General features: G+C 45.3%; 1 protein-coding gene across 4 annotated transcripts in view; it reads left to right on the top strand.

Moving 5' to 3' along the window:
• Positions 1 to 16,715: 16,715 nt before the first annotated feature.
• RBM38 (RNA binding motif protein 38) overlaps positions 16,716 to 21,748 on the top strand; it is a 39,387-nt gene continuing 34,354 nt past the window's right edge. For 3 of the 4 annotated variants that reach the window (XR_004647819.1, XR_004647820.1, XM_034787113.1), the window contains exons 1-3: positions 16,718 to 17,230; positions 18,353 to 18,476; positions 19,088 to 19,142. Coding sequence is in view for 2 of the 4 variants with exons in the window: in XM_034787113.1 (XP_034643004.1) it covers positions 17,063 to 17,230; positions 18,353 to 18,476; positions 19,088 to 19,142 (347 nt within the window). In the remaining 2 variants the exon portion in view is untranslated. Of the gene's footprint in view, positions 17,231 to 18,352; positions 18,477 to 19,087; positions 19,143 to 21,748 lie in introns of all 4 variants that reach the window. The other variant, XM_034787114.1, reaches the window with a different exon arrangement.

The following is a 21,748-nucleotide window of genomic DNA, read 5'->3' as shown; positions in this document are numbered from 1 at the left end:
GGTCCCACCATTTCCCCTCTCAATCACTCTCTTCCAAATAAAAATCTAATGTCTCTCTCCCCTCCCTCCCCCCAAAAAGGCAGAATTTAAGAAGGAATTTCCAATGTGTAAAACAAAACAAAACACACACACTTGCCAGGCTTTTTATATCATAAAGATGTAAAAAGAGAAGCTCAAAAAATTCCCCAACCCAATTATTTCTTCCTCTGCAGGCAACCTTCAGCATTTTCCTATTACTATAACTAGCAGAATCCCGGACCTTTACTCATATGTACTTTATGTATACAAAGCAGCTGTAATCTCTCCCTACTTATAGCTAGAGTTACCTCTATCTTTTATCTGTTCTTACGTGGTGTTTGATGCAGGAGCTACACCAAAGCACTTCCTTGCATATACAAACCAGAGATTAAGTTTCACCTGATTTAAGAGACTGTCAACCAGACAAAAGCTCCTAGGTTACCTGCCCACTCCTACTAAATTATTGAAGTGTCTCTTGTAGCTGAATGTATACATGGAGTAATTAGTCAGGAGGGGAGCACCTTTCCCTTTAGAAAGCTGACACTGATGAATATTGCATCTCTTTTCTGTTTTAAAGAAATCTGTTTATACAACCAATACAGAGTAAACATTTGGAGTTACTGTGGCCATCAGCTAGGAAATATTCTAGGCTTATTTTGAATATGATTGTATTTATCATACTTAGCACTCATAGGGCTTTACAAGCAAGTCCACACCCCTGGGTAATTTACCATAGGTAGATAGCATTATCTCCAATTTACACATGGGCAAACTGAAGCACAGAAATCGGGGCTTGCTTGAAGGTGCTGGGAGTCAGTGACGAAGTTGGAAGTAGCATCCTGTCTTCCAGTTTTATGCTCTAATTCAGTGATACTCAGACTGAGGCTCGGGAGCCGTGAATAGCTCTTTAATGTGTCTCCTCTGGCTCTTTTCAGCACGTTATATTAAAGTTAGTAACCAGTCAGGATGCTTTTACTATGTTATCACCAATTCAGTTATCAACTTGGGCTAAGTTATGAACTTATTTGCTGTGAAGCTAATACGTATATATAAAAACTAAATATTTCCTGTCATACTGTTTAAATATGAATAGTGCTATTGTTTTATTTACTATGAATTCACACTACTGTAGCTCTTGGGTAACTCTGGTTGCTAATTTGGCTCCTGAACCACTAAGGTCTGAGTATCACTGCTCTAATTATTGGTCTCCACTGCCTATTGGAGCTGGGCCTACTCTGTCAGTGCAGCTGCTTTGGTGCACTATAACCTGTAATGCTTGTAGCCATATATTCGATAATGTGCATGATGTGCTGCAATGTTTAACTCTAAATGTGGCTATTTTATACTGATCCTGTTTCCCAAGTGCCTTGGCTTCATTCCCCAGGAGCTTAGAACCTTTGCTTTGCTTATCCATATATGGAAGGTGACCCACATTAATGTCAGCAGGCTATTAGCAACTGATAGTCAAAACCATTACAACCAACTGACCTTCCTTCATTTTTTTGATCTTGGCAGGGGAAGTGCAGTAGCCGCTTCCATTATTGTAATGGCTGCTAAGTTCCCCTTTGCTGGAGCGAACAGCAATAGCATTGCCCTGGATTGGATTATGCACAAATGGGGTTTATCTAGAAATGAGACGCCATGCTTTTTCAGCTCCTCTTTTGATCTGCAGTAGGACAGAGGGATACACTCCACTCTGCTAACCTCTCTCACAGTTGGTGTGTACAAAGATGACATTCTGTCATCTTGGATATCACTATGGGCACAGTTTCAAAGCCTACATAAGTAGAAAAATTATGTGGTGGAAACAAGCATTTATTTACCTGTTATGTAATAATTATTAAACATGAGCTTTTAAAATCTAAAATATGTCTCAATTATTTCTGTCTTTCTTTATTCTGCATATTTCGCAGCTCACATAATGAAAATCAGTGGAGGTAGAATTTCTAGCACTGGATGGAAATGTTAACTTGTCTTCAAATAACTGTTTCCACTGTTTTTTTGTTTGTGTTGGGGTTGATTTTATTTTGGGCTTGGGGTTTTTTTTTAAGGTGGAAACATTTATGTTATTTTCAGTGTTTTATAAAAGTTTGGGTTACAAAATCTAAATGTTTGGCTGTTAGTTTACAGCCTCCTTTTAATATAAAATAGGAAAACTAGGAAAGCTGCTAGGGAGCAGAGCAAGGCAGTTTGGGTAAAATAAGATGTGGCTCAGAGAGCTAAATTCACCAGTTACATCTGCAGAGAAGTCAGTGGAATTACACTACCAGAGAATTTGACCCTAAATCTGAACCCTCAAATGCCAGTTAACCCCCTCAACTCTCCATCCCAAACTTATTTTCAAATCCTTAAGCTTCTGGCCGCAAAATTTGACAAACCATCATTGACAATAAAGCTACCTGCAACTTTCTGTGTAAGCATAAGAATCCCTAATTGTCATACCAAAACTTGAACCAAACCATTATCTTTTCATTCCAACATAAATTCCAGAACGTTAAGATAGAATGCAGACCCCCAGAACTGAACCAGACCTACAAATACAGATCTTTCTTGGGACAGCTAAAGCAGTTTAGCTCATTCAAAAGAGGGACTTGATATACACGAATTATATATGCACAGTGCTTCATAATATAATGTACATCTCTGTATATCTAATTCTTGAAATATAAAAGAAATGAAGGAGAGATGGCAGATAAGAAAGACAACGATTATGTATAGGGATCAATAGAGAGAATTGCTTAAGAAAATCTGTTTCATTGGAGCCTTCTACTAAGTCCTGGTTGGCCTGGGGTCCTTGAGAGGCTATTAAGACACTTGGTCCATATGACAGTCTGAGTCACAACCAAGACTGACATAGGTCCATCATCACAATGGTCTGGTCTAGCTTATCCACCTCACTACCTGGGCACCTTTCTTTGGTGCTGCTGTTGCCATGACCAGCACCATTGGGAAGACAAGAGTAAAGATGGTGTACTAACCCCTGCCAACTCTTTTTCTAACTATGATTCTGCTAGGAGAGAAGATTCCCAATAGCTGCCTTTCCATCAGTGAGTCCTACCAGAATGTACTAGCTACCATCCTACTCTTGTTGGGGCTCCTTGCCTTACTGGATAATGCCATCAAAAATGCACTCCTGGTAAGCAAGCAATGTTGTGGATGGGGAGGGTTGCTTCTTCTATTAGGCTCATGACATTTCTCTTTGAGTCATTACTAACCACAGGGCCCTAGCTAGGTGCTCCTCTCCTGAATCATTACTGACCCGTGTCCAAGCATTTTATTTATCTACTGGAATTAAGAAAAATATTTTTAGGGGTTCATCCCATGCTCTGGGTGCTTATCTCATGGCTTAAAAACAGAGTGGTAAGCAGATCTGTGTTGGAGGGAGTGGCGTGGGTTACTAATTAGGGAGCATTCTCTCCTCTGAGTCAGTATTGATGCCACTGCCACATTGTGAGGTTAGGGGGCACTGTATTGCAGTGGGTGATTCACTGGGCATTTCTGCCATTCCGTAGTGATAGCTTGGTGCTAGGGGGAGCTGTGCTGCATGGATTGCTGTGGGTGACTCAGTGTGAGCATTCTTCCCTGGGTCACAATTAATCTACTGCCCTGATATGGCACTAGGTGGTGCTGTGCGGATTGAACCTTCTGGATAAGACAGAAAAGGTCTTCTGAGCACTTATGATCCTTTAAGATCATATGGCAATTTATGTAAAAGACAAGAGTTTAATCGTGTCTTGCTCAAATTCCAGTCTCAGTGACTGCTGATTCTCTCCTCTCTCAGTACCAATTGCATATAGTCTTTATTTCCTATCCTAAAGTGGTCATCCCTGGTCAGCTGCCACAATCCACCCCACAGCTGGCTGCCCCTCTGCAGTGAATGATCCCTGTTCATTTGTTGTATTGAAAAAGGAGGCTAGATAACTTTATGGCTAATAACATTTGTAGTTATGCCCTCTGAGAGAAGGGTAATGAGCTGTTATGCTGATCTCCTGCAGCAGGGAGCTAAAGGGCATTTCCTCCCCCTGAATGGCATTCCACGGTTGGCTAGCTGTATTAGGAATTTTAACACTTTCTTCTAAAGGCATTGGTCACTCTGGATGAGAGAGATCAAATTAGCTGGACTAGTGATCTGATCTGATATGTCAGGAACTGGGATTCTAGACCACTTGGACCTGTGGCCTGATTTAATATAGCAGGTTGGGGGAGAAGGAAATATAGAATTGAGTGGAGCAGTGGTGTGGGATACAGGATAGATATGGGTGTCTGATCCACTATTACATCTCGGTTATGAGTTCAATCCTTGAGGGGGCCACTTAGGATCTGGGGCAAAATCAGTACTTGGTCCTGCTAGTGAAGGCAGGGGTCTGGACTTCATGACCTTTCAAGGTCCCTTCCAGCTCTATGAGATAGGTATATCTCCACATATAATATATTATATTAATATATTCCTATTCTGAATACAGTTCTGTTCTATTGCTGTTAATAATGTCCACAGAGGTATGACTGCCCAAATATCCCCCATGTGATACTAGGGCCAAGGCAGCTTGAAGATTGTGAGGGTTTTGTTTTTTTGTTTTGCAACAAGAATGGGTGGGCAATTCCTAGCTAGTTTGCCCTGCAATTTCAGTGTGATTACATTACAAGTTTGCTCAGTGGATACTAAATTTTTTGAAGGCTCTTACACTTGTGGTTCAGGTACAACTAGGTCAAGAATTTTTTAACTAATGTTTTTTCATCAAAAAATGCCAATTCATTGGAACTGAAGCTGTTTGTAGGAAAGAGTTGATTACAATGAACTGACAGTTTTTAAATGGAAGGTTCTATTTTTATTTCAAAATATAAGTTTAATTATAGTTTAAAAAAGCCAAAACCAAAATGAAAAGTTTTGATTGACCCGAACCAAATTTTTTTTCTTCAGATTTTTGGTTTGTGAAAAAATTTGAGATTGACTTTTTGTCCCAGTTCAAAATGGGGAAATGCTTCAAAATCTTGAAAATTCTCATGGTTTTCTCTCCTTCTTCCCTTCTTTCAGATCTGGATTTACCTGTGTCAGTTTCTGAAGAGAATCTTCCACTATTTCACCACCAAAGGTAAATTGGGGAAGATGAGGAAACGTTCAATTTTGTTTGTTCTAAACTGGTTTTGGCCAGTTCTTATTAGATGATACAGTGCTCTAAATGCTAGTGTCTACAGGAACCCTGTCTACACTAGGGCTCCCACTCACCATTACTACCACCAGCAGAGCTGCACCAGGATTAGCAGCACTGGGAAATTTGAGAACAAAACCTTTAGTGTAGATGTAGCCTGTCTGTGTCTCTTTCACTCCCCTTTCCTTTCTCTCTTTCTGTTTCTGTCCTTTACCTTCCCTCTCTGGCTCTTCCATTGTCAATGTGCAGGCAGGTCTGGGGAAGATGAAAGAAAGGAACCAGACATTGTCTGGCCAGGGATTACATGAATTTACTATAATAGGTTAGCCACCACATGGACACTGTACTTCTGTTAATTCATTTCTTCATTTTTTATTCTTCCTCTTCATTCCTCTGAAGCATACGGATGGATCAAGGCACTAACAGCCATTTCCTGCAGCAAGAAATCCAGCGGTTCAAAGGAGCTGGTGCTGACCAAAGGCCAGAGAAATATCTCCGTGTTGCGCTTCCACTGCACTCTGGATCCTCTGAGGCTAACCGTGAACATGAACAACCTAAATGGGCTGAAAAGCCATTGTCCCCAGGGTCACAAGAAGGGCAAAGGTTACCATGGTTCTTGGCCAACCCATCAAGACACTGATGATGAGAAAGCCAGTTGGTATGGGCACCAGCAGCAACACCGTCAGGCGAACAACCGGCCTAAGCTAGGTCAACGTTACCGTGACTGGGAGAGCCAGTCCAGCTCCCGTCACTCAGACAGTGACAGTCCTCAGCCAGTGTGCCCGGCCGGATCCACTGTGTCATCAGTGCGTTTTCGCACCAGCTCCCCAAAGCAGATTGTCAAGGCCAGAGGCAGCTTGGCTGACTGGGGCATTTACATACACAACCCACAGAGGGTCACTGGAGATAAAGAGCTCGGCCTTGACAGTGCAGGAGAAACTATGCAACGGCAGAGTTTCCTGCATCAATCTGCTGTTCCAAACACAGAGGAACCCATCGGCCTCCATTCAGAGTGCTCTGCTGTGCACATTCACCCCCAAGTCAATGAGGCACACTTCATACCCAGCCCAATCTTCCCAGGCCCTAAGCGGGTAGTGTACTCTGCCCTGGCTCCCGCCCCAGAATCCAGAACCTGTCTCAACAATGATTACCACCACTCAATGTCCCAGGCATATCATCAGAGGAGTCCTGAGCACCATCCTGGGACTGAATTTCACCAAAGCTTGCCACTGGTCCAGCGAGCCGAAGTCTACATCTATCTTGTCAACCCATCGCCTTCCAGCCCAGAGCACACCGCTGAACAGTCCACCCGCCCCTTTTCAGCATCTCGCACCATCTTGGTCAAGGACACATTGGCAAACCGGGTATCTGTTGGCCACACCTGGGAAAGTTCCAACCAAGGCCCCACAGGGCAGATTATCTGTGACACCCACACACAACGCAAGAGCATATGGGAGAGAAAGCACCAAGCTAGCACTCTGCAGTTTAGCCCAGACTATGAGAAGCTGGCAGGAAGCAGTGATGGTGCCAACCTGATCCACAACCCATCTCTCCTGGCAGACACGACAAGAGGAGCTTCTGAAACAGCACCACCCAACATTAGCAATTGAAGGTACCATACAACTGGATTTACCACTCAGCTGACTTCAATTCCTGGCATGGATGAGATTCTGATGTCTGATGAACCCTGGGGGATCTGAACTAGGTGGGTGGGAATAGTACAAATGGCATTCTCTGCTATTTTGTGGTGCTGTCAGGACGTGCTGGGTTCAATAAATAGCAAAGCACAAAGCTCCTAGTTATGCAGATTCTCTGTAGTGACAGCTGGGGGTGTGGGAAGAGCCCAGGTGGCATGGCTTCTTCATATAAGAAGCAGCACTTCACTTGTACATTTTGACCCCACCCAGGTTTCCTAGCTATGCATTGCAATTCAATCTCTGTGGCAGGAATGCTCAAGTGAGTATGAGCTCCGTGATTTCTCCTCTAAACGGGTATTAATTTGGGGCACATAATTGTCAGTAGGTGTAATAAAATGTGTCTCTGGTCTTGGCACAAATGAGAAACTCTGCAGACCATCTTGGGGGCAAGAAGGGAAATAGCCATTCTGATGAAGACTCCAGTTCTCACCCCCATCCCATACCATCCTGGGAAACTGATGCAGGCATGCTCATGGGGTATCAGTTTGAGAAGCATGCCTCCCATGTGCCCTTCCTATCTAGGGACGTCACTCCTGTCAGTCCCAAAGTTACCTACATTCCACACAAATTTCATGTCCCCTTACTTTTTATTGATGAAAATTATTTACATCATTAAAAATAAGCAATCATGGAACTCAGATGAAAAGCTGTTTACACTACATTGATCCTGCAGCATTTTAAGTTTTATGTATGTATAATTTTTGTGCCCCTCTTTGAAGGTCTTTATTATCCATTGCATCCAATATTTGGGCCTTGGCAGGCTGAGAGCTTTGGTGAGAGGAGCCTGGCTTGCTGTGGAAGCATTTTGTATGACCTGCCATTGCAGTTTGAACTCAGGGGATCCTTTGCAATACCTGCTCTAAATGGTCTGCAAGCAGAGTACTGCTGTAGTCTAACAAGTGGTCACAAGAGCTGGGCTTGGCACATCTTAATGAGTTTGCAAGAGAGGGCATGCCTCCCAGCCCAGGTAGCCAGATACGCACTCGCTCTGCTTCAGCTAGCATGCTAAAAATAGCTGTGGGGCTGTTGCAGCACCAGCGGCATCACAGGGTAGCCGTCCGAGTACAAGCCCACCTGAACCCCTGGGTCTGTACTCAGGTTGATAGCCCATGCCTCAGCATAGAATCATAGGACTGGAAGGGACATTGAGAGGTCATCTAGTCCAGTCCCCAGCACTCACGGCAGGACTAAGCATTATCTAGACCAGGGGTGGGCAAACTACGGCCTGCGGGCAACATCTGGCCCATGGGACCGTCCTGCCCAGCCCCCAAGCTCCTGGCCTGGGAGGCTAGCCCCTGGCCTGCTGTCCCCCTGCCCCTGCAGCCTCAGCTCGCTCGCTCCGCCGCCGGCGCAATGCTCTGGGCAGTGGGGCTGCGAGCTCCTGGGGCAACACAGCTGCAGAGCCCAGCCTGACCCAGTGCTCTGTGCTGCATGGTGGTGGTGGTGGCGGCGGCAGCATGGCCTGGCTCCAGCTGAGCGGTGCAGCTGTAGTGCCGCCGGCCACCGGTGCTCCAGGCAGCACGGTAAGGGGGCAGGGAGCAAGGGAGGGGGGTGGATAGAGGGCAGGGGAGTTTGGGATGGTGGTCGGGAGCGGGGGTGTGGATGGTGGTCGGGGGGAAACGGGGTTGAATGGGGGCAGGAGAGGTCTCGGGGCAGTCAGGAAGGAGGGAGGTTGGATGGGGCAGCAGAGGGCAGTCAGGGGCAGGGATCCTGGGGGGCCCGTCAGGAATGAGAGGCGGGGTTGGATGGGGTGGCGGGGGTCCGGGGGCAGTCAGGGGACAGGGAGTCGGGGTGTGTGGATGGGGCAGGGGTCCCAGAGAGGCCATCAGGAAACAGCGCGGGTTGGATGGGGCAGGAGTCCCGGGGGGGGGGGGGGGGCAGATAGGGGGTGGGGGTCAGGCCACGACCCCCTCCCCTAACCGGCCCTCCATACAATTTAAGAAACCTGATGTGGCCCTCAGACCAAAAAGTTTGCCCGCCCCTGATCTAGACCATCCCTGACAGGTGTTTGTCTAACCTGCTTTTAAAAACCTCCAATGATGGAGATTCCACAACCTCCCTAAGCAATTTATTCCACTGCTTAACCACTCTGACAGTTAGGAAGTTTTTACTAATGTCCAGCCTAAACCTTCTTTGCTGCAATTTAAGTCCATTTCTTCTTCTCCTATCATCAGAAGTTAAGGAGAACAATTTTTCTAACTTCTTCTTGTAACAACCTTTTATGTACTTGAAAACTGTAAAGGCCTCTCTCAGTCTTCTCTTTTCCAGACTAAACAAACACAATTTTTTCAATCTTCCCTCATAGGTCATGTTTTCGACTTTTAATCATTTTTGTTGCTCTTCTCTGGACATTCTCCAATTTGTCCACATCTTTCCTGAAATGTGGTGCCAGAATGGGACACAATACTCCAGTTGAGGCCTAATCAGCGTGGAGTAGAGCAGAAGAATTACTTCTCATGTCCTGGTTACAATGCTCCTGCGAATACATCCCAGAATGATGTTTGGTTTTTTTGCAACAGTGTTACACTATTGACTCATCTTTAGCTTGTGGTCCTCTATGACCTCCACTATGACCCATCCACACTGCTATTATTAGAGCGCTAGCTGGAGCAGAGCTAGCTCATGTCTGTCTACCCAAGATGGGAGGCACGCTCCCAGTAGCAGTGTAGACATACCCTGCGAGGCCTTAACTATGGTAGGACAAGAGATTGTGATTGGCCCCATGCTGCCTAGCACATCGACTACCAAGACTTTGCCTGTAGTGTAGACAGCTATTAAACTATATGCTCATTGTTCTGTGTTTGTACAGCACCTAGAACATGACTCAGGACATTAATTAACCATCGGAACAACTTACCAAGGATCGTGGTGGATTCTCCATCACTAACCATTTTAAAATCAAGATGGGATGTTTTTCTAAAAGATAAGCTGCGCTAGGAATTATTTTGGGGAAGTTCCCTGGCCTGTGTTATCATCTAGTCTGACCTGTATCAGAATGGTCCCTGCTGGCTCTGGAATCTATGACTGGGGGTCCTACTTGTTAGCACAGTGGAAATAATAATAATGAATAATTTAAATAAATAAATAAATAGCTGGTCATGATAGACTCTAGTGGGGAGCTTACCTAACAGCATCAACCATGGCCTCTTTTCCTAGTGTTATCAATGGCCTAAGAGTCACATTCTGCTGCCAACCGACATTCTGTGGAAGGTAAAAGTAAGCTGTAACAAATTAACTCCGTGGAGATGTGAGAGTGTTGGAGAATACAGAATCTGGCCTAATACCTATTTTCAAAGCACTGTGCAATGTCTGTTGGGAATTCCCAATTCTGAAATAACTCAGAAGATTAAGCTGTTCCCATCAAAAGACTCCAACTGAAGCAACACACATGGGCAAGGGAGAGGTCCTCTGTTTGAATGTTCCATTAAAAGTGACCCACAAAGGATTATAAAAGCAGGTCTGTTGTAGCAGCTGCACAGAGATGAGCAAAGGTCACCATGCATTCAGGCCACCAAAACTAAGAGAAAGAGAAAGGGCTGGAGAATGTATTTCCTCCTACAAAACAAACCAAATGTGATTCAGTGCAACTTCCCCCCAGGATGTCTCAACCCTCCTGCCACTCTCAGCCTGGACAGTGGCCAGCATCCAGATTAAGCATTAGTAAAACTAACAAGCTGAACAATTCCCACAGTATATTTCTTATTCTTTGGATAACTAACTTAACCACAGAGCGTCCAAAAGGGATGTCCCATTCAAGGTTGCTGCAGTAACCAACAAGCAAGGTCTCCATAGCAAATCCAAGTGCAAAGCCCTTCGAGCCTGGCAGAAAGCAGCAGCATTAACTGAAATAGGTCAACGCTCCACAGTAGCTCTGCTCAGTTTTAAAAATAGTAATAATCAGTTCCCTGTGATGGGGCCTGATCCAAAGCCCCCTGAAAGGAGGGCATTCAATGGCCGTTGGATCAGACTCATGGTATGCACATGCTTCACAGTCCTCTCCCAAGGAGAAACCAGAGAGAGATGGGGAATTGCTTGGAAAAGCTCACAGGGGAGTCCTTCCTCAGCAGCCCTAGAACTGGGAGGAAGTCCAGTCACCCTAATGGGCTCTGACTAGTCTGTCTCCCTCATTCTCAACTCCCATACCGGTAGCCTCGCCCACTTTATTTTCATCATATTTACTCGTTCCCTCTGGTATGATCACTGGTAGTCAGGACTCTTTTGGCTGGGGTCGTAACACCTACATGATGGGGCAACGCAGTTCTCTTACTACAGTCCTGTGTTCTGGGACATGGCTCAGCCAGGTCACACCAGCAGCTGAGACCGCTTCTGCGAAGTAACTGGGAAGTCAAAGTAAACAGAGGTTCACCATATTTTTAATCCCGTTCTGGACGTACTCTACTGGTGCTGCCTGCCTGGCTGCAAGGAGAAAGAGGAACTGGAGTTCAGACATGTCATAGAGCTGCTGTGTTTGTGCTCAGTGGAGAAAGCAGGTGATATTGTTCTCTACACACATTTCCTGCTGGCTGACGTGGGTAAGCATTTGTTTAGCTCTCAAAAGAGGGTAGAGGTATTAGCCGTCTGTTCTTGTGCAGGAGCAGGGAATCTGTTATGAGCCTGATCCTGCACCACTTAGATGAAGTGGAGATTTGCTATTGCCATCAATTGGAGCAGTATGAAGAACTAGGGAAAGAGGGTAAGTGAAATCAATGAGTTTTGTAATTAGCCGTTAGTAATCCAAGAAGGAGCCCACACATCTCTAATGGCAGAAATAAGGTAGGTGTCAGTGGTATGAATCAATGATCATGAAGACTCTAGGCCTAGGAATACTAAGAATTGGTCATATAGCAGGGAAAATGTGTGACCAACCACAGGCTGTCTGCACTATACATTGTGGAAGGTAGGCACTGGCTTGTGACTCCACCAACACATGTATGTCACAAAACAAAGCACAAGATTACATCAGGCATGCAATTTTTCAAACATTGACTCTCTTTATTGCAAAGTGGCATGAGCTTCTCATTCATGCAGTTATGCTGGGAGATACTCAGCCAGCACTATTAAGATGGGGCCTGATCCTGCCTCATTGTAGTCAATGTGGCCTTGAAGGGGAATATGACACTTTGAGAAACAGGAAGGTGGACTGCTCAGTGCTTCCTCCTTAATCATTCACGAAGTCTATAATGTGTGGAGCAATAGAATCAATGCAACCAAACATATAAATGGACAACTGTGGAGTTCAGATTTCAAAAAAAAATTTGCCTTAAAACAACTGGCTTTTTGTTTGGGGGCTTTTATAAAAGAAAAATATCTTTAGAAAACTCTAGTCCAAATCTGTTTTTCCCAAGTGTTCATCCTACAAAGGCAAGACAGACCAAGAAGGTTTTTTTTTATTCTGGACAGACTTCTACCTCTTGTAATGGGCCCTGGTACAGAACCCTCTCCTTCCCAGCCATACACACAAAAGGTAAATTCTGTTTGCTTCATTTACTTCCACAAGCAATATGATCAAGTAAGCAGCAGGACAGATTCCTAAAAGAGGATGGCTGAAGAACTATCATACCAGAGTCAAGAACATGTTTGGGAAGATGTGGGTATAAAACACTAAATCAAAGTAAAATGGCCACATGACTTGTCCTGTGTTGCCAGTTCTTCAACTTTCTTATGTTTCACCATGATAATAGGAAAAAATCAGATATAGATTTTTTCTTGTCAAATTAACTTTTAAGTACTATGTAGAATGAGACCAGTTACTCTTCTATGTGCACTGGAGGAAAGTAACATTTTGGAAAAGAATCTAATTGATGAAACAGTATTACAGATTTGCAACAATAGCTATGTTTAATGCCCACTTTCTGTTCTTTCAATTCTTTGTTAAAAGCAGGGCTGGGGTTCAGCTGGTATGCAATAGTATGGCATACTGACAGCGCGCTGAAATTCCGGGCTTGTTTTCCACACAGTCAGTTTTCATTTCAAAAGAGCAGCAACAACAACAATAACAAAGTCTCTGGGTTGTCATGGTTGTGATGATAACTTCAGAACTGTGAACCGGGTCTAAGAGATGCAGAGATGGCTATGGGTATGTCTACACAGCAGCGGGGCGGTGTAAAGTCCCACATAGGCAGACATATATGCCACCCAAGGACATACCTGTGAGGTTGGGCAGGGCAGCTCGGCAGAGCTGTCACGCCACACTGCTATTTTTAGCTGCTAGCCTGAGCAGAATTAGCTGGTGTATGGGGAATTACACATCTTATTTGCTGGGTAGACATACCCTATGGGAGTCTGCAGAGAGCTTGGGACATTATCTCTGAGAGGTTTGAACTGCCCCATTCATCTATGTCAGGGGTTCTCAAATTGGGGATCGGGACCCCTCAGGAGGTCACGAGGTTATTACAGGGGGGGTGTCAACCTCCATCCCAAACCCCGTTTTGCTCCAGCATTTATAATGGTGTTAAATATATTTAAAAGTGTTTTTAATTTATAGGGGGGGGGGTTGCTATGTGAAAGGGGTCACCAGTAAAAAAAGTTTGAGCCACTGATCTATGTGAAGTGTCAACTCTGATGCCTAGTGATGATAATGTAAATACTGTTAACTATTTCACTGCTGATGTAAGAAAGCAGAGGGAGATTCACAGCACCATATAATTCACTGAGTCATGTGTCCTTTTGGTGCCACAAGTGGCTCATCTTTGGGAGCTGCCATCACTTACTTCTCTGCCATCATGAAGGGGCAAGCTAAAGGAGCTTAGCAAAGCCCAGGGGCATATCCAATGTCTCACCCAAGGAGAGTCAACCTCAAGGAGTCCAATGAAGCTCAGAGAACTCATATTATCATATTTTAAACATCTGCACAATCTACTGTGAACACTCTCATTTTGGCAACTTATGTGGGTGGAGTTTATTTTGTGGGCGGAACGTGCAAGAGTAGGACTAGTATCATTTTCCCTTCAAGTCAACCCCCGCTTAAAACACACTTTTCCGACAAAGCCTTTTAACAATAACGCACCAATGAAAGAACATTGTCTGTCTGTCCCGCTTTGAGAAAGAGCCCTAATGTAGACTGTGTACTGTTTGTCTAATTCAGACTGTACACACCTGACCTTGTCTGCTCTGGCTTTTCTTTTAAAAACTTCCAACTTTTGCAGCTCCATTTGTGGTAGCAGAGGTGGAAGTGCTAGTGTAGATCAGCTGCCAGTGTTTTAACTGCTGTGTCATCTGCAGTGCTGCACAGGGGGAATTACAGTTGTGGGAGATTTTAAGAAAAATGGCAGTGTAACCACAGTCCTTGGGGCAGTGTAGCACCCATGTATTTCTCTGCGTTCATGTACATTGAAGGTGCTCCTTACAAAATAGCAATACATTAAAAGAGACACGTCAAATCGCTTATCTGAAAAACAAAAGATTGAGGGCATAACCAGAAGTGTGTGAGCTGAGGAGGAACTGCTAGTGGCTCATTTAGTGCATCCCTGAGTAGGGAGGCAGAACAGATTTCCTCACCATCTAATCCATCTCTGGATAGGCCTTGAATCTCACCAGAGGAGTGGGCTCTCACAGTCTCCTTTGTGGTGTTGCCCAAATTGTCCTTAGTTATAGGGCAAAACCACAGGTTTGTCTCCCGTGGGGAGGCGGGGCCGGAGCCCGGCTGTGGGGCGGAGGGAGAGGATGGTACAAAAAATGGGCCAACCAAAAGAATCCCTTTGTCATACAGTACGGGAAAACCTATGGGATTTAAGAACATAGGAGACAGGCAAAGAACCACCCAGGATAGACAGGGATGGTGGAGCCTCATTTGTGCCCTAGGTGACAGCTGATGGTACAGGAAGCATTCAGACTCAGATACAGGGTGCCTAAACTGTACCCAAAAAACACGTGCATGTGCCTAATGTGCACGCTCTGTGTTTGCATGCTCAAATGCCTGCTTTGCACATGCAAACATCTGTTCATACATGCACCAAGTGTACAGGTGCAATGTAGAAGGGCCAGTTTAGAAATGGGGTTGATAAAGGCACCCAGCTCCTCATCTCTATATTTATTTTTTCCAGCGCTTGAGCTAAAACCTTAGGCCTGCCCCTTGTACTACGTAATAAGAGAACAAGTTGTCCCAGCCTTCTCCTTCTAGCACCCCTTTGTGGTCTAGTGCAGCCCCAAAGCACAAAGTGAGCCAGCCAGGCGAGGCACGCAAGCCCTTTGATTAATTTATCGGAGTGCCTGAAAATGTAACAGTGATTAAATATTTGCAGTTACGATTGCTGCAAAGTTTAAAAAAAAAAAAACCACCTCGTTTTAAGCGGCTTTTACTGGCGGGCTCCTGGGCACAAACATTTGCTTTGCAAACATATGTTTCCTACTCAAATTCAGTGCTGCCTGCTCTGCTCGCCCTCTCACTCCACCCTATTCAGCTTGCCTCTCTCCTGCTGCTGATTTGCATGCAGCTTTCACCCAGCAGAAGGCTCCCGCTGAGGCTGCTGGGACTTGTAGTCTACATCAAAAAGAAGCAGGCGTTTGGGAGATTTTCATGGGAATTTTAAAGACTCTTCCAGGAGGTGCCGCCAGACTCAGGTACCAAGGTACATACAAAGAGTAGTAGGCCCCTAACCATGTGTGCATTAGATTCCCAGGGAAACCTCAATCTAGAAGTAGATTAGAAAAATTAAGAGATGCAGAGCACTGCCCATTTATTTGGCCTTTTCAGTGCATGAAAATATATATTCCCCTTGCACTTACATAGGCAGTTCTAGCTGGAGGAGTGGAGACATCCCTAGCTACAGAGATATTGCGAGATTTAGAGCCAGTGCAGGGCATTAACCAGGAAAGAAGCTAGACTTAGCAATTGGCAAGCCAGAAAGGGTTTATTTACTTTTATGTTGTATCCCATCCCGTATCCGTTGTCTGGTTAGACTGTAAACCCTTCGAAGCAGGGATTGTTTCCTTTCTGTATTTGTACAGCACCAGCACAGTGGGTCCCCAAGCCCAAATGGGGCATTTGGGTACCACCATAATATAAATACTAACAATAACCATTACAGGGTTACCCTTTTTTAATTAAAAAGAAGAACAGGAGTACTTGTGGCACCTTAGAGACTAACAAATTTATTAGTCTCTAAGGTGCCACAAGTACTCCTGTTCTTCTTTTTGCGGATACAGACTAACACGGCTGCTACTCTGAAACCTTTTTTAATTGCCTTTTTGGATGTGTCACACACACACACAAAGTCTCTCTCTCATCATACACACACACAGAGAGAGAGAGAGAGAGAGAGAGAGAGAGAGTCTCAGCTAAACAAGCAAATTTAGCCGAAATCCAAAGACGTGGAAAAATAAGTATTTCCCAGTTTCTCCACGTCTCTCTCTAGCTACAGTTACAGCTCTAGGCAATCACTTAGTAGCTCGCTTTGGCAAAACACGTTGAGACAAAACGATGCATCATCCCAATGCGTGTCTAAAATGGAGTAGCTGCGAGGTGACCAGATGTCCCGATTTTATAGGGACACCCCCTATATTTGGGGCTTTGTCTGATCTGGGCATTACCCCCATCCCTTGTCCCGATTTTTTCACACTTGCTGCCTGGCCACCGGGCTGGAGACAGATGTGTCCCTCTCTCCAGCTGACACGCTCGGTGGCCTTGGTTAATGTCAGCCGCGGCGCGGTTTGCAGCCCGCTCAGTTCCCTTTGGCTCCTGCCTCCCGTTGTTATTTCAGCGGCGGCTGCTTCATGGCAGCCCCGGCTCCCCGCCCCGCCCCCAATCGACCCTCCCCGCCGCGGGTGGGAACTACAAGCCCCGGGGGCCTTTGCGCCTCCGGGGTTTGTCTCCCGTGGGGAGGCGGGGCCGGAGCCCGGCTGTGGGGCGGAGGGAGAGGATGGTACAAAGCCCGGCGCGGCGGCTGGCAGGCAGCGGCCGCTTCTGTTCCCCGGCGCCCTGCGGGAGGTCATTGCACAAGAGGGGCTGGAGCCAGGGCTCTTCGCAGGCAGCGGTTCCCGGTGCATGGGGGACAAAGCGACAGCTGCTGCTCCCGCTGCCTGCTGCTGCGTGGGGGCGGCCCCGCCTACCTCTGCCCCCAGCTGCGTGTGGTGAGGAGGAGGATGACGACCCCGGCCCAGGGTGTCTCACGCCTCTTCTGAGCCCCTGAGCCGTTTGCTCCCGGCCGCCCGTGGCATTTTGGATGCTTTTTGCAGCGGCCGCCGCCCCGCGCCCGCAGCGCCATGCACACCGTGCAGAAGGACACTACCTTCACCAAGATCTTCGTCGGGGGGCTGCCCTACCACACCACCGACTCCTCCCTGAGGAAGTACTTCGAGGTGTTCGGGGACATCGAGGAAGCGGTGGTGATCACCGACCGGCAGACGGGCAAATCCCGGGGATATGGTTTTGTAAGTGCGCCCCCTCCCCCCCCCAGTCCAGGCAGGTGCCGCGGTGATGGGCGCGGAGTGAAAGGCGGGCGTTAGCCGGGGCTGGTGCCCTGGTCGCTTCCTCGTGTTGGTCCTGGTAGCCCGGCTCAGGCATGTCCCAGAGGAGCCCGGTCTCTGAAGCTGGGGGAGTTGGTGATTGTAACTTGCTTTGTGTCGGGTAAAGAGTTTGTGAGCCTGGGATCCCCCCTCTCCCAGGGAAGAGAGCCCCTACCCCGGGGAAACACCGTCCTCCCCTCCCCACTGTATCCCATTAGCCTCCTCTAGTTGTCAAGGGTGGTTCCTTGCGGCCCTTTCTTCCCCTGGATTCTCTCTAACGCAGGGGAGAATCTCTCTGTATGCCCCCCACGCTCTCCATGGGCAAGACCTCCCCCTTCATTGCTCTGCTCTTGCACTAGCTAGCGTGGGGCTTATACAAGGCTGGGTGGTTTGGAGGTCTCTTCTGTGCAGAGCCACCCTCTGCTAGAAAGTTGTTTCCCCCTTCTTCATCGCTCAGATCTGTTTTTCTTCCTCCAGGACAGACTGCTGAACGCAGGAGAGCTCGGGTGTGGGGGTGAGGCAGAGAGTAACTCCCCCACCCCCAAGACAAAGGCCCTTGATTGAGAGCATTGGGATAAGAACCTCCGGTGCTGGCTGTTCTGTAGTTCATTTCAACACCCCTTCCCCCACGCGTTGCTGGCTTGTTTCTTTAGAGCGCTTCAGTGAAGCACATTCTGTACAGCCTCAATTTCTGCATCTTCTGTATGATTCATGAGTGTGTCCTTTGCTTCAAGTTTCCTTGAGCAGCCTCTGCTTTAGGGAGTGTTGGGTGGGAGGGGTTAAGTTACTCTACCAACTTGTGTGTGCTAGAGTGGAAAAAAAATTGCTGGCAGATCCCCAGGAGAGAAACTTGTTGGTGCTTTCTGTTTTCACCCGAGTGCACAGGACCCATTCTTGTCCCTCTGAGTCTTCTCCCTCCCCCGCAAACTGAGATTTCAAGAAAGCAAATTTAACTCCTCACCCAAAATAAGCCAACTTCATCAAGCCCCACTCAGTGTAGGTTTTGTGGACAACCATTGCTACAAAACAGGTTGTGCTTAACTCCAGGTGACCATGGCAGACAGAGCTGCAGCTGAGAGAGCGTGCAAAGATCCCAACCCCATCATTGATGGCAGAAAAGCAAATGTGAACCTGGCATATCTGGGAGCAAAACCAAGGAGTATTCAAACTGGTGAGTTCTCAGCTCTCTCTGTTCGAAGAAGCCTTCGTTGCAAAATGGGAAATGTGTTGGTAATTGATCTGAAAAGCCACACTGGCCCCTCAGTTTTGCCTCTTTAGTGCACTATGTAATTCAGCTTTCTCTGCTCCCAGTTTCCTTACTTGAACTTTCTATGCCAAAATTGTGTGTGTGTGTGTGTGTGTGTGTGTGTGTGTGCGCGCGCGCGCGCACACCCAGCCTCACATAGTTGGGATAAGGATATTGTCCCTGGAAGCTAGTGCATTTATATTCTTTTTCTTACAACTGCTATAGTATAATTGTTTCTACCACTCCACGTTTTGGGTTTATTGCATGTTGTAGAAAATGAGTGCTTGTCTCTTTGTACGAGTGAGTTTTCTGTGTTCAGAATTCCAGTCTGGTCTGTGTGCATGTTACAGGAGTATATTTAAAATAATTGTACCTCTAAAAAGTATTCTGTTAGGGAGTTTAAAATGTTCTCTCTCTCTCTCTCTCTCTCACACACACACACACACACTTGTAGTTGTGCATGTATGCATTATAATATCTACACACTGTAGTGAATGCTTTTGTTTAATACTAATGCTTTCCCCCTACTTTTTCAGGTTTTACTATAGGTGTGCAGCAGCTACATCCAGCCTTTATTCAGCGACCATATGGGTAAGTGGAAGTATTTTTTTTTATGTAGTTAACTTCAGTCAGTTTGAAGTCAAATGCTTGAATCAACTTCCTCATTTTTAAAATGTGTGAGAACTCTAAGTCATAAAGAGGAATACAGCTTCAGCAGCAGTAATTCAACTTCATAGTACTTTTTCTTTTAGGCAAGCATTGGAAAAGTTTTGTGTAGCATTTTATTTTTTTTTAATTTTCAGTTTTCATATGACTCCTAAAGATCCTCTTTTCAGCATCAGCAAATCTGTCTTCATAAATCACGAGAGGTTTGTTTTGTAATATGTTTTCTTGCTTCTTTGGCAATTCAAAGAATGCAGAAGAATCCAAATAAGTGGCATGTATTTTTCTTGTCATAATATTATTTAAGGTGTCAAAACAGTCAAGAAAATAACATGTTCCATAGCATGCTTTTTGCACAAGATCTACTCTCTCCATCTTGTTTCCCATGGAATCACACTTGGGGTACCATTTTAGTCAGGGAAACAAACTGAACTGGAAACAAAGTCTAATACTTAATGAAAGTAACATTAGGTCAAAAATTGATTCTGGACAGATGTTATACACGGCTTGAATAGTCTGTAAAAGTGGGCTTTTGTCTGCTGTTTTCAATAGCTTATACCATCCCGACTCAGTCCGAGAAGTCCTCCTTTTTATACATCTAATAGGATCTGGCAGCTGCTCTGGAAAATACAAGTGTGCTTCAGGAGAACAATAGCTACTGTCATACTGCCTTCATTTAACTGTTTAATGATTGATGCCGTTCTTTTTCACATCATTTCAGAAAGTGAATCTTGATAGTGGGTTTTTGTTTAGAGCATCAAAAAAGTGCACCCATTTTCTTAAAGTTCTTGAGCACTGCCATTTTGTAACTTTATATGACAATATACCTCGTTTTTATTTAAACAATATTTCATTCCTTCCCTGTCCTTAATTCATAGTCTCCTTCTTTCATTCCTGTCCCCTCACACCTATAGGCCCACAATGGTCTTGGTATTATCTTTCCAGCGAGTGTATGGATGTAAGAGGCGGTGTTGCCATAATAGTGCTCACACCATATGCTGAGTGTGTATTGTTAAAACATGCTAGGTTTCATAAATAGTTAAGTCTGTGCTGGAAGGACTGGAGTAACATCTGTTGTGAAAAGAAGTCTTTCGTCTGAGGTGCGAAGAGCAGAAATGTTTCAGTATTTTTGGGTCTTGTCTTTTTAAAGCTTTGTTTGCATGTGAAATACAACAGCTTTCTCAGCTGATGAGACAACTAGTAACCTTGGTATTTCTGGCACATGCACGCTAGAGGCTTTTCTAAAGGGTGCACAAGCACATAATTAATGTGGATCTTAAAAACTGCCCTTAACAAGACTCTCCCCATGTGAAGTGTAAAGAGAAGAATAATGCAGTGAAACAAACTAAGCTCCCACTGACTTCAGTCGGCTTTGGATCAGGCCCTAACTCATGCAAACATTCTCTTGTCATTTCTGTCCCTGACACCCTGCACAGCCATTTCAGCCATATAGGCGGGGCAAACAAAAGGCTCTTTTTTGCAGAGGTTTTTATAACTTCCTTTTAGCTTCACGTATTAAGAAGTGTGAGACTGAATGTGTTCATTGTGATCTACAGTTAGTGTTCCATTTCTTAGGCCTCAGTTTCATCATTAAAACCAACGGGGATACATTTAGTACATATGACAATGAGCACTACAAATTATTTATCAGTTGCCAAGAGATGGAGGAAGAGGGAGGGGGATTATAGATCTCATTTGCAAGCATCAGTAAACAAGAATTTCACTGCATTCTTCTCTGGCAATAATTTAATCACAGGAAACGTGCATTGGCAAAAAAGTCATACAGTTTACCTTGGTGCCATGAATTGTACTATGTTGCCAAAGTCAGGTGTTCATTTGAGCAACAAAGTCTGTCCGTTCTGATTTTTGTCCTTTCAAAGCAATCAGCAAAGTAAAAGCCAGTCTAGGGTCTAATCCTGCATTTCTTGATCATCCAAAACTTCATCTGACGCCAGTGGGATTTTTGGATCTATTACGCTTCTAGAATCAGGCCGCAGTTTGTTTCATTTTAAGTTTAATTTAGTCATCTCCCACCCTCTTTGGTAATTGGCTTGTCTACTATTCAGTGACTTACAAATATTACCTAAATAAGTAACCTGCTTCTAAGCTACCTACATACTTGGTACAGGGGCAAAACACCCTTCCAATGCTGTGCCACTCACAAACATCCCTATTAAAGTGTCCATGTTCCAATAATGGAATGCTGGGATTTAGAGACTGCTGCTACGGTCCTCTGCATCTCAGATGCTGCCGCAGAACACGGCAATGAAGTGGTTAATGAATAATTTATTAAATGCTACACAAAGAACTACTTTTTTTTAAAAAACTAACTTCAGAATCCTGCTGAAGAGAACGCTGAGTAGCGAAGGCCCAAAATGCAGACTGACGGGGGGGGGCAGGAGCTTATTGAACTTAAAATGAATAGGTGTTTTCATGCAGGTTAAAAACCCTAAATAACCGTGAAAGGTATTCTTTTTGGTAGCTTTAAATTTAAACCTTTCCCGGCACTGCTGGGGACCCAAATGCAGCTGCAG

The sequence above is a fragment of the Trachemys scripta genome, chromosome 12 (genome assembly GCF_013100865.1).
Source record: "Trachemys scripta elegans isolate TJP31775 chromosome 12, CAS_Tse_1.0, whole genome shotgun sequence".
Taxonomy (NCBI): domain Eukaryota; kingdom Metazoa; phylum Chordata; order Testudines; family Emydidae; genus Trachemys; species Trachemys scripta.
Note: the sequence above shows the minus strand (reverse complement) of the source record. Positions and strands in the feature narration are given on the sequence as shown.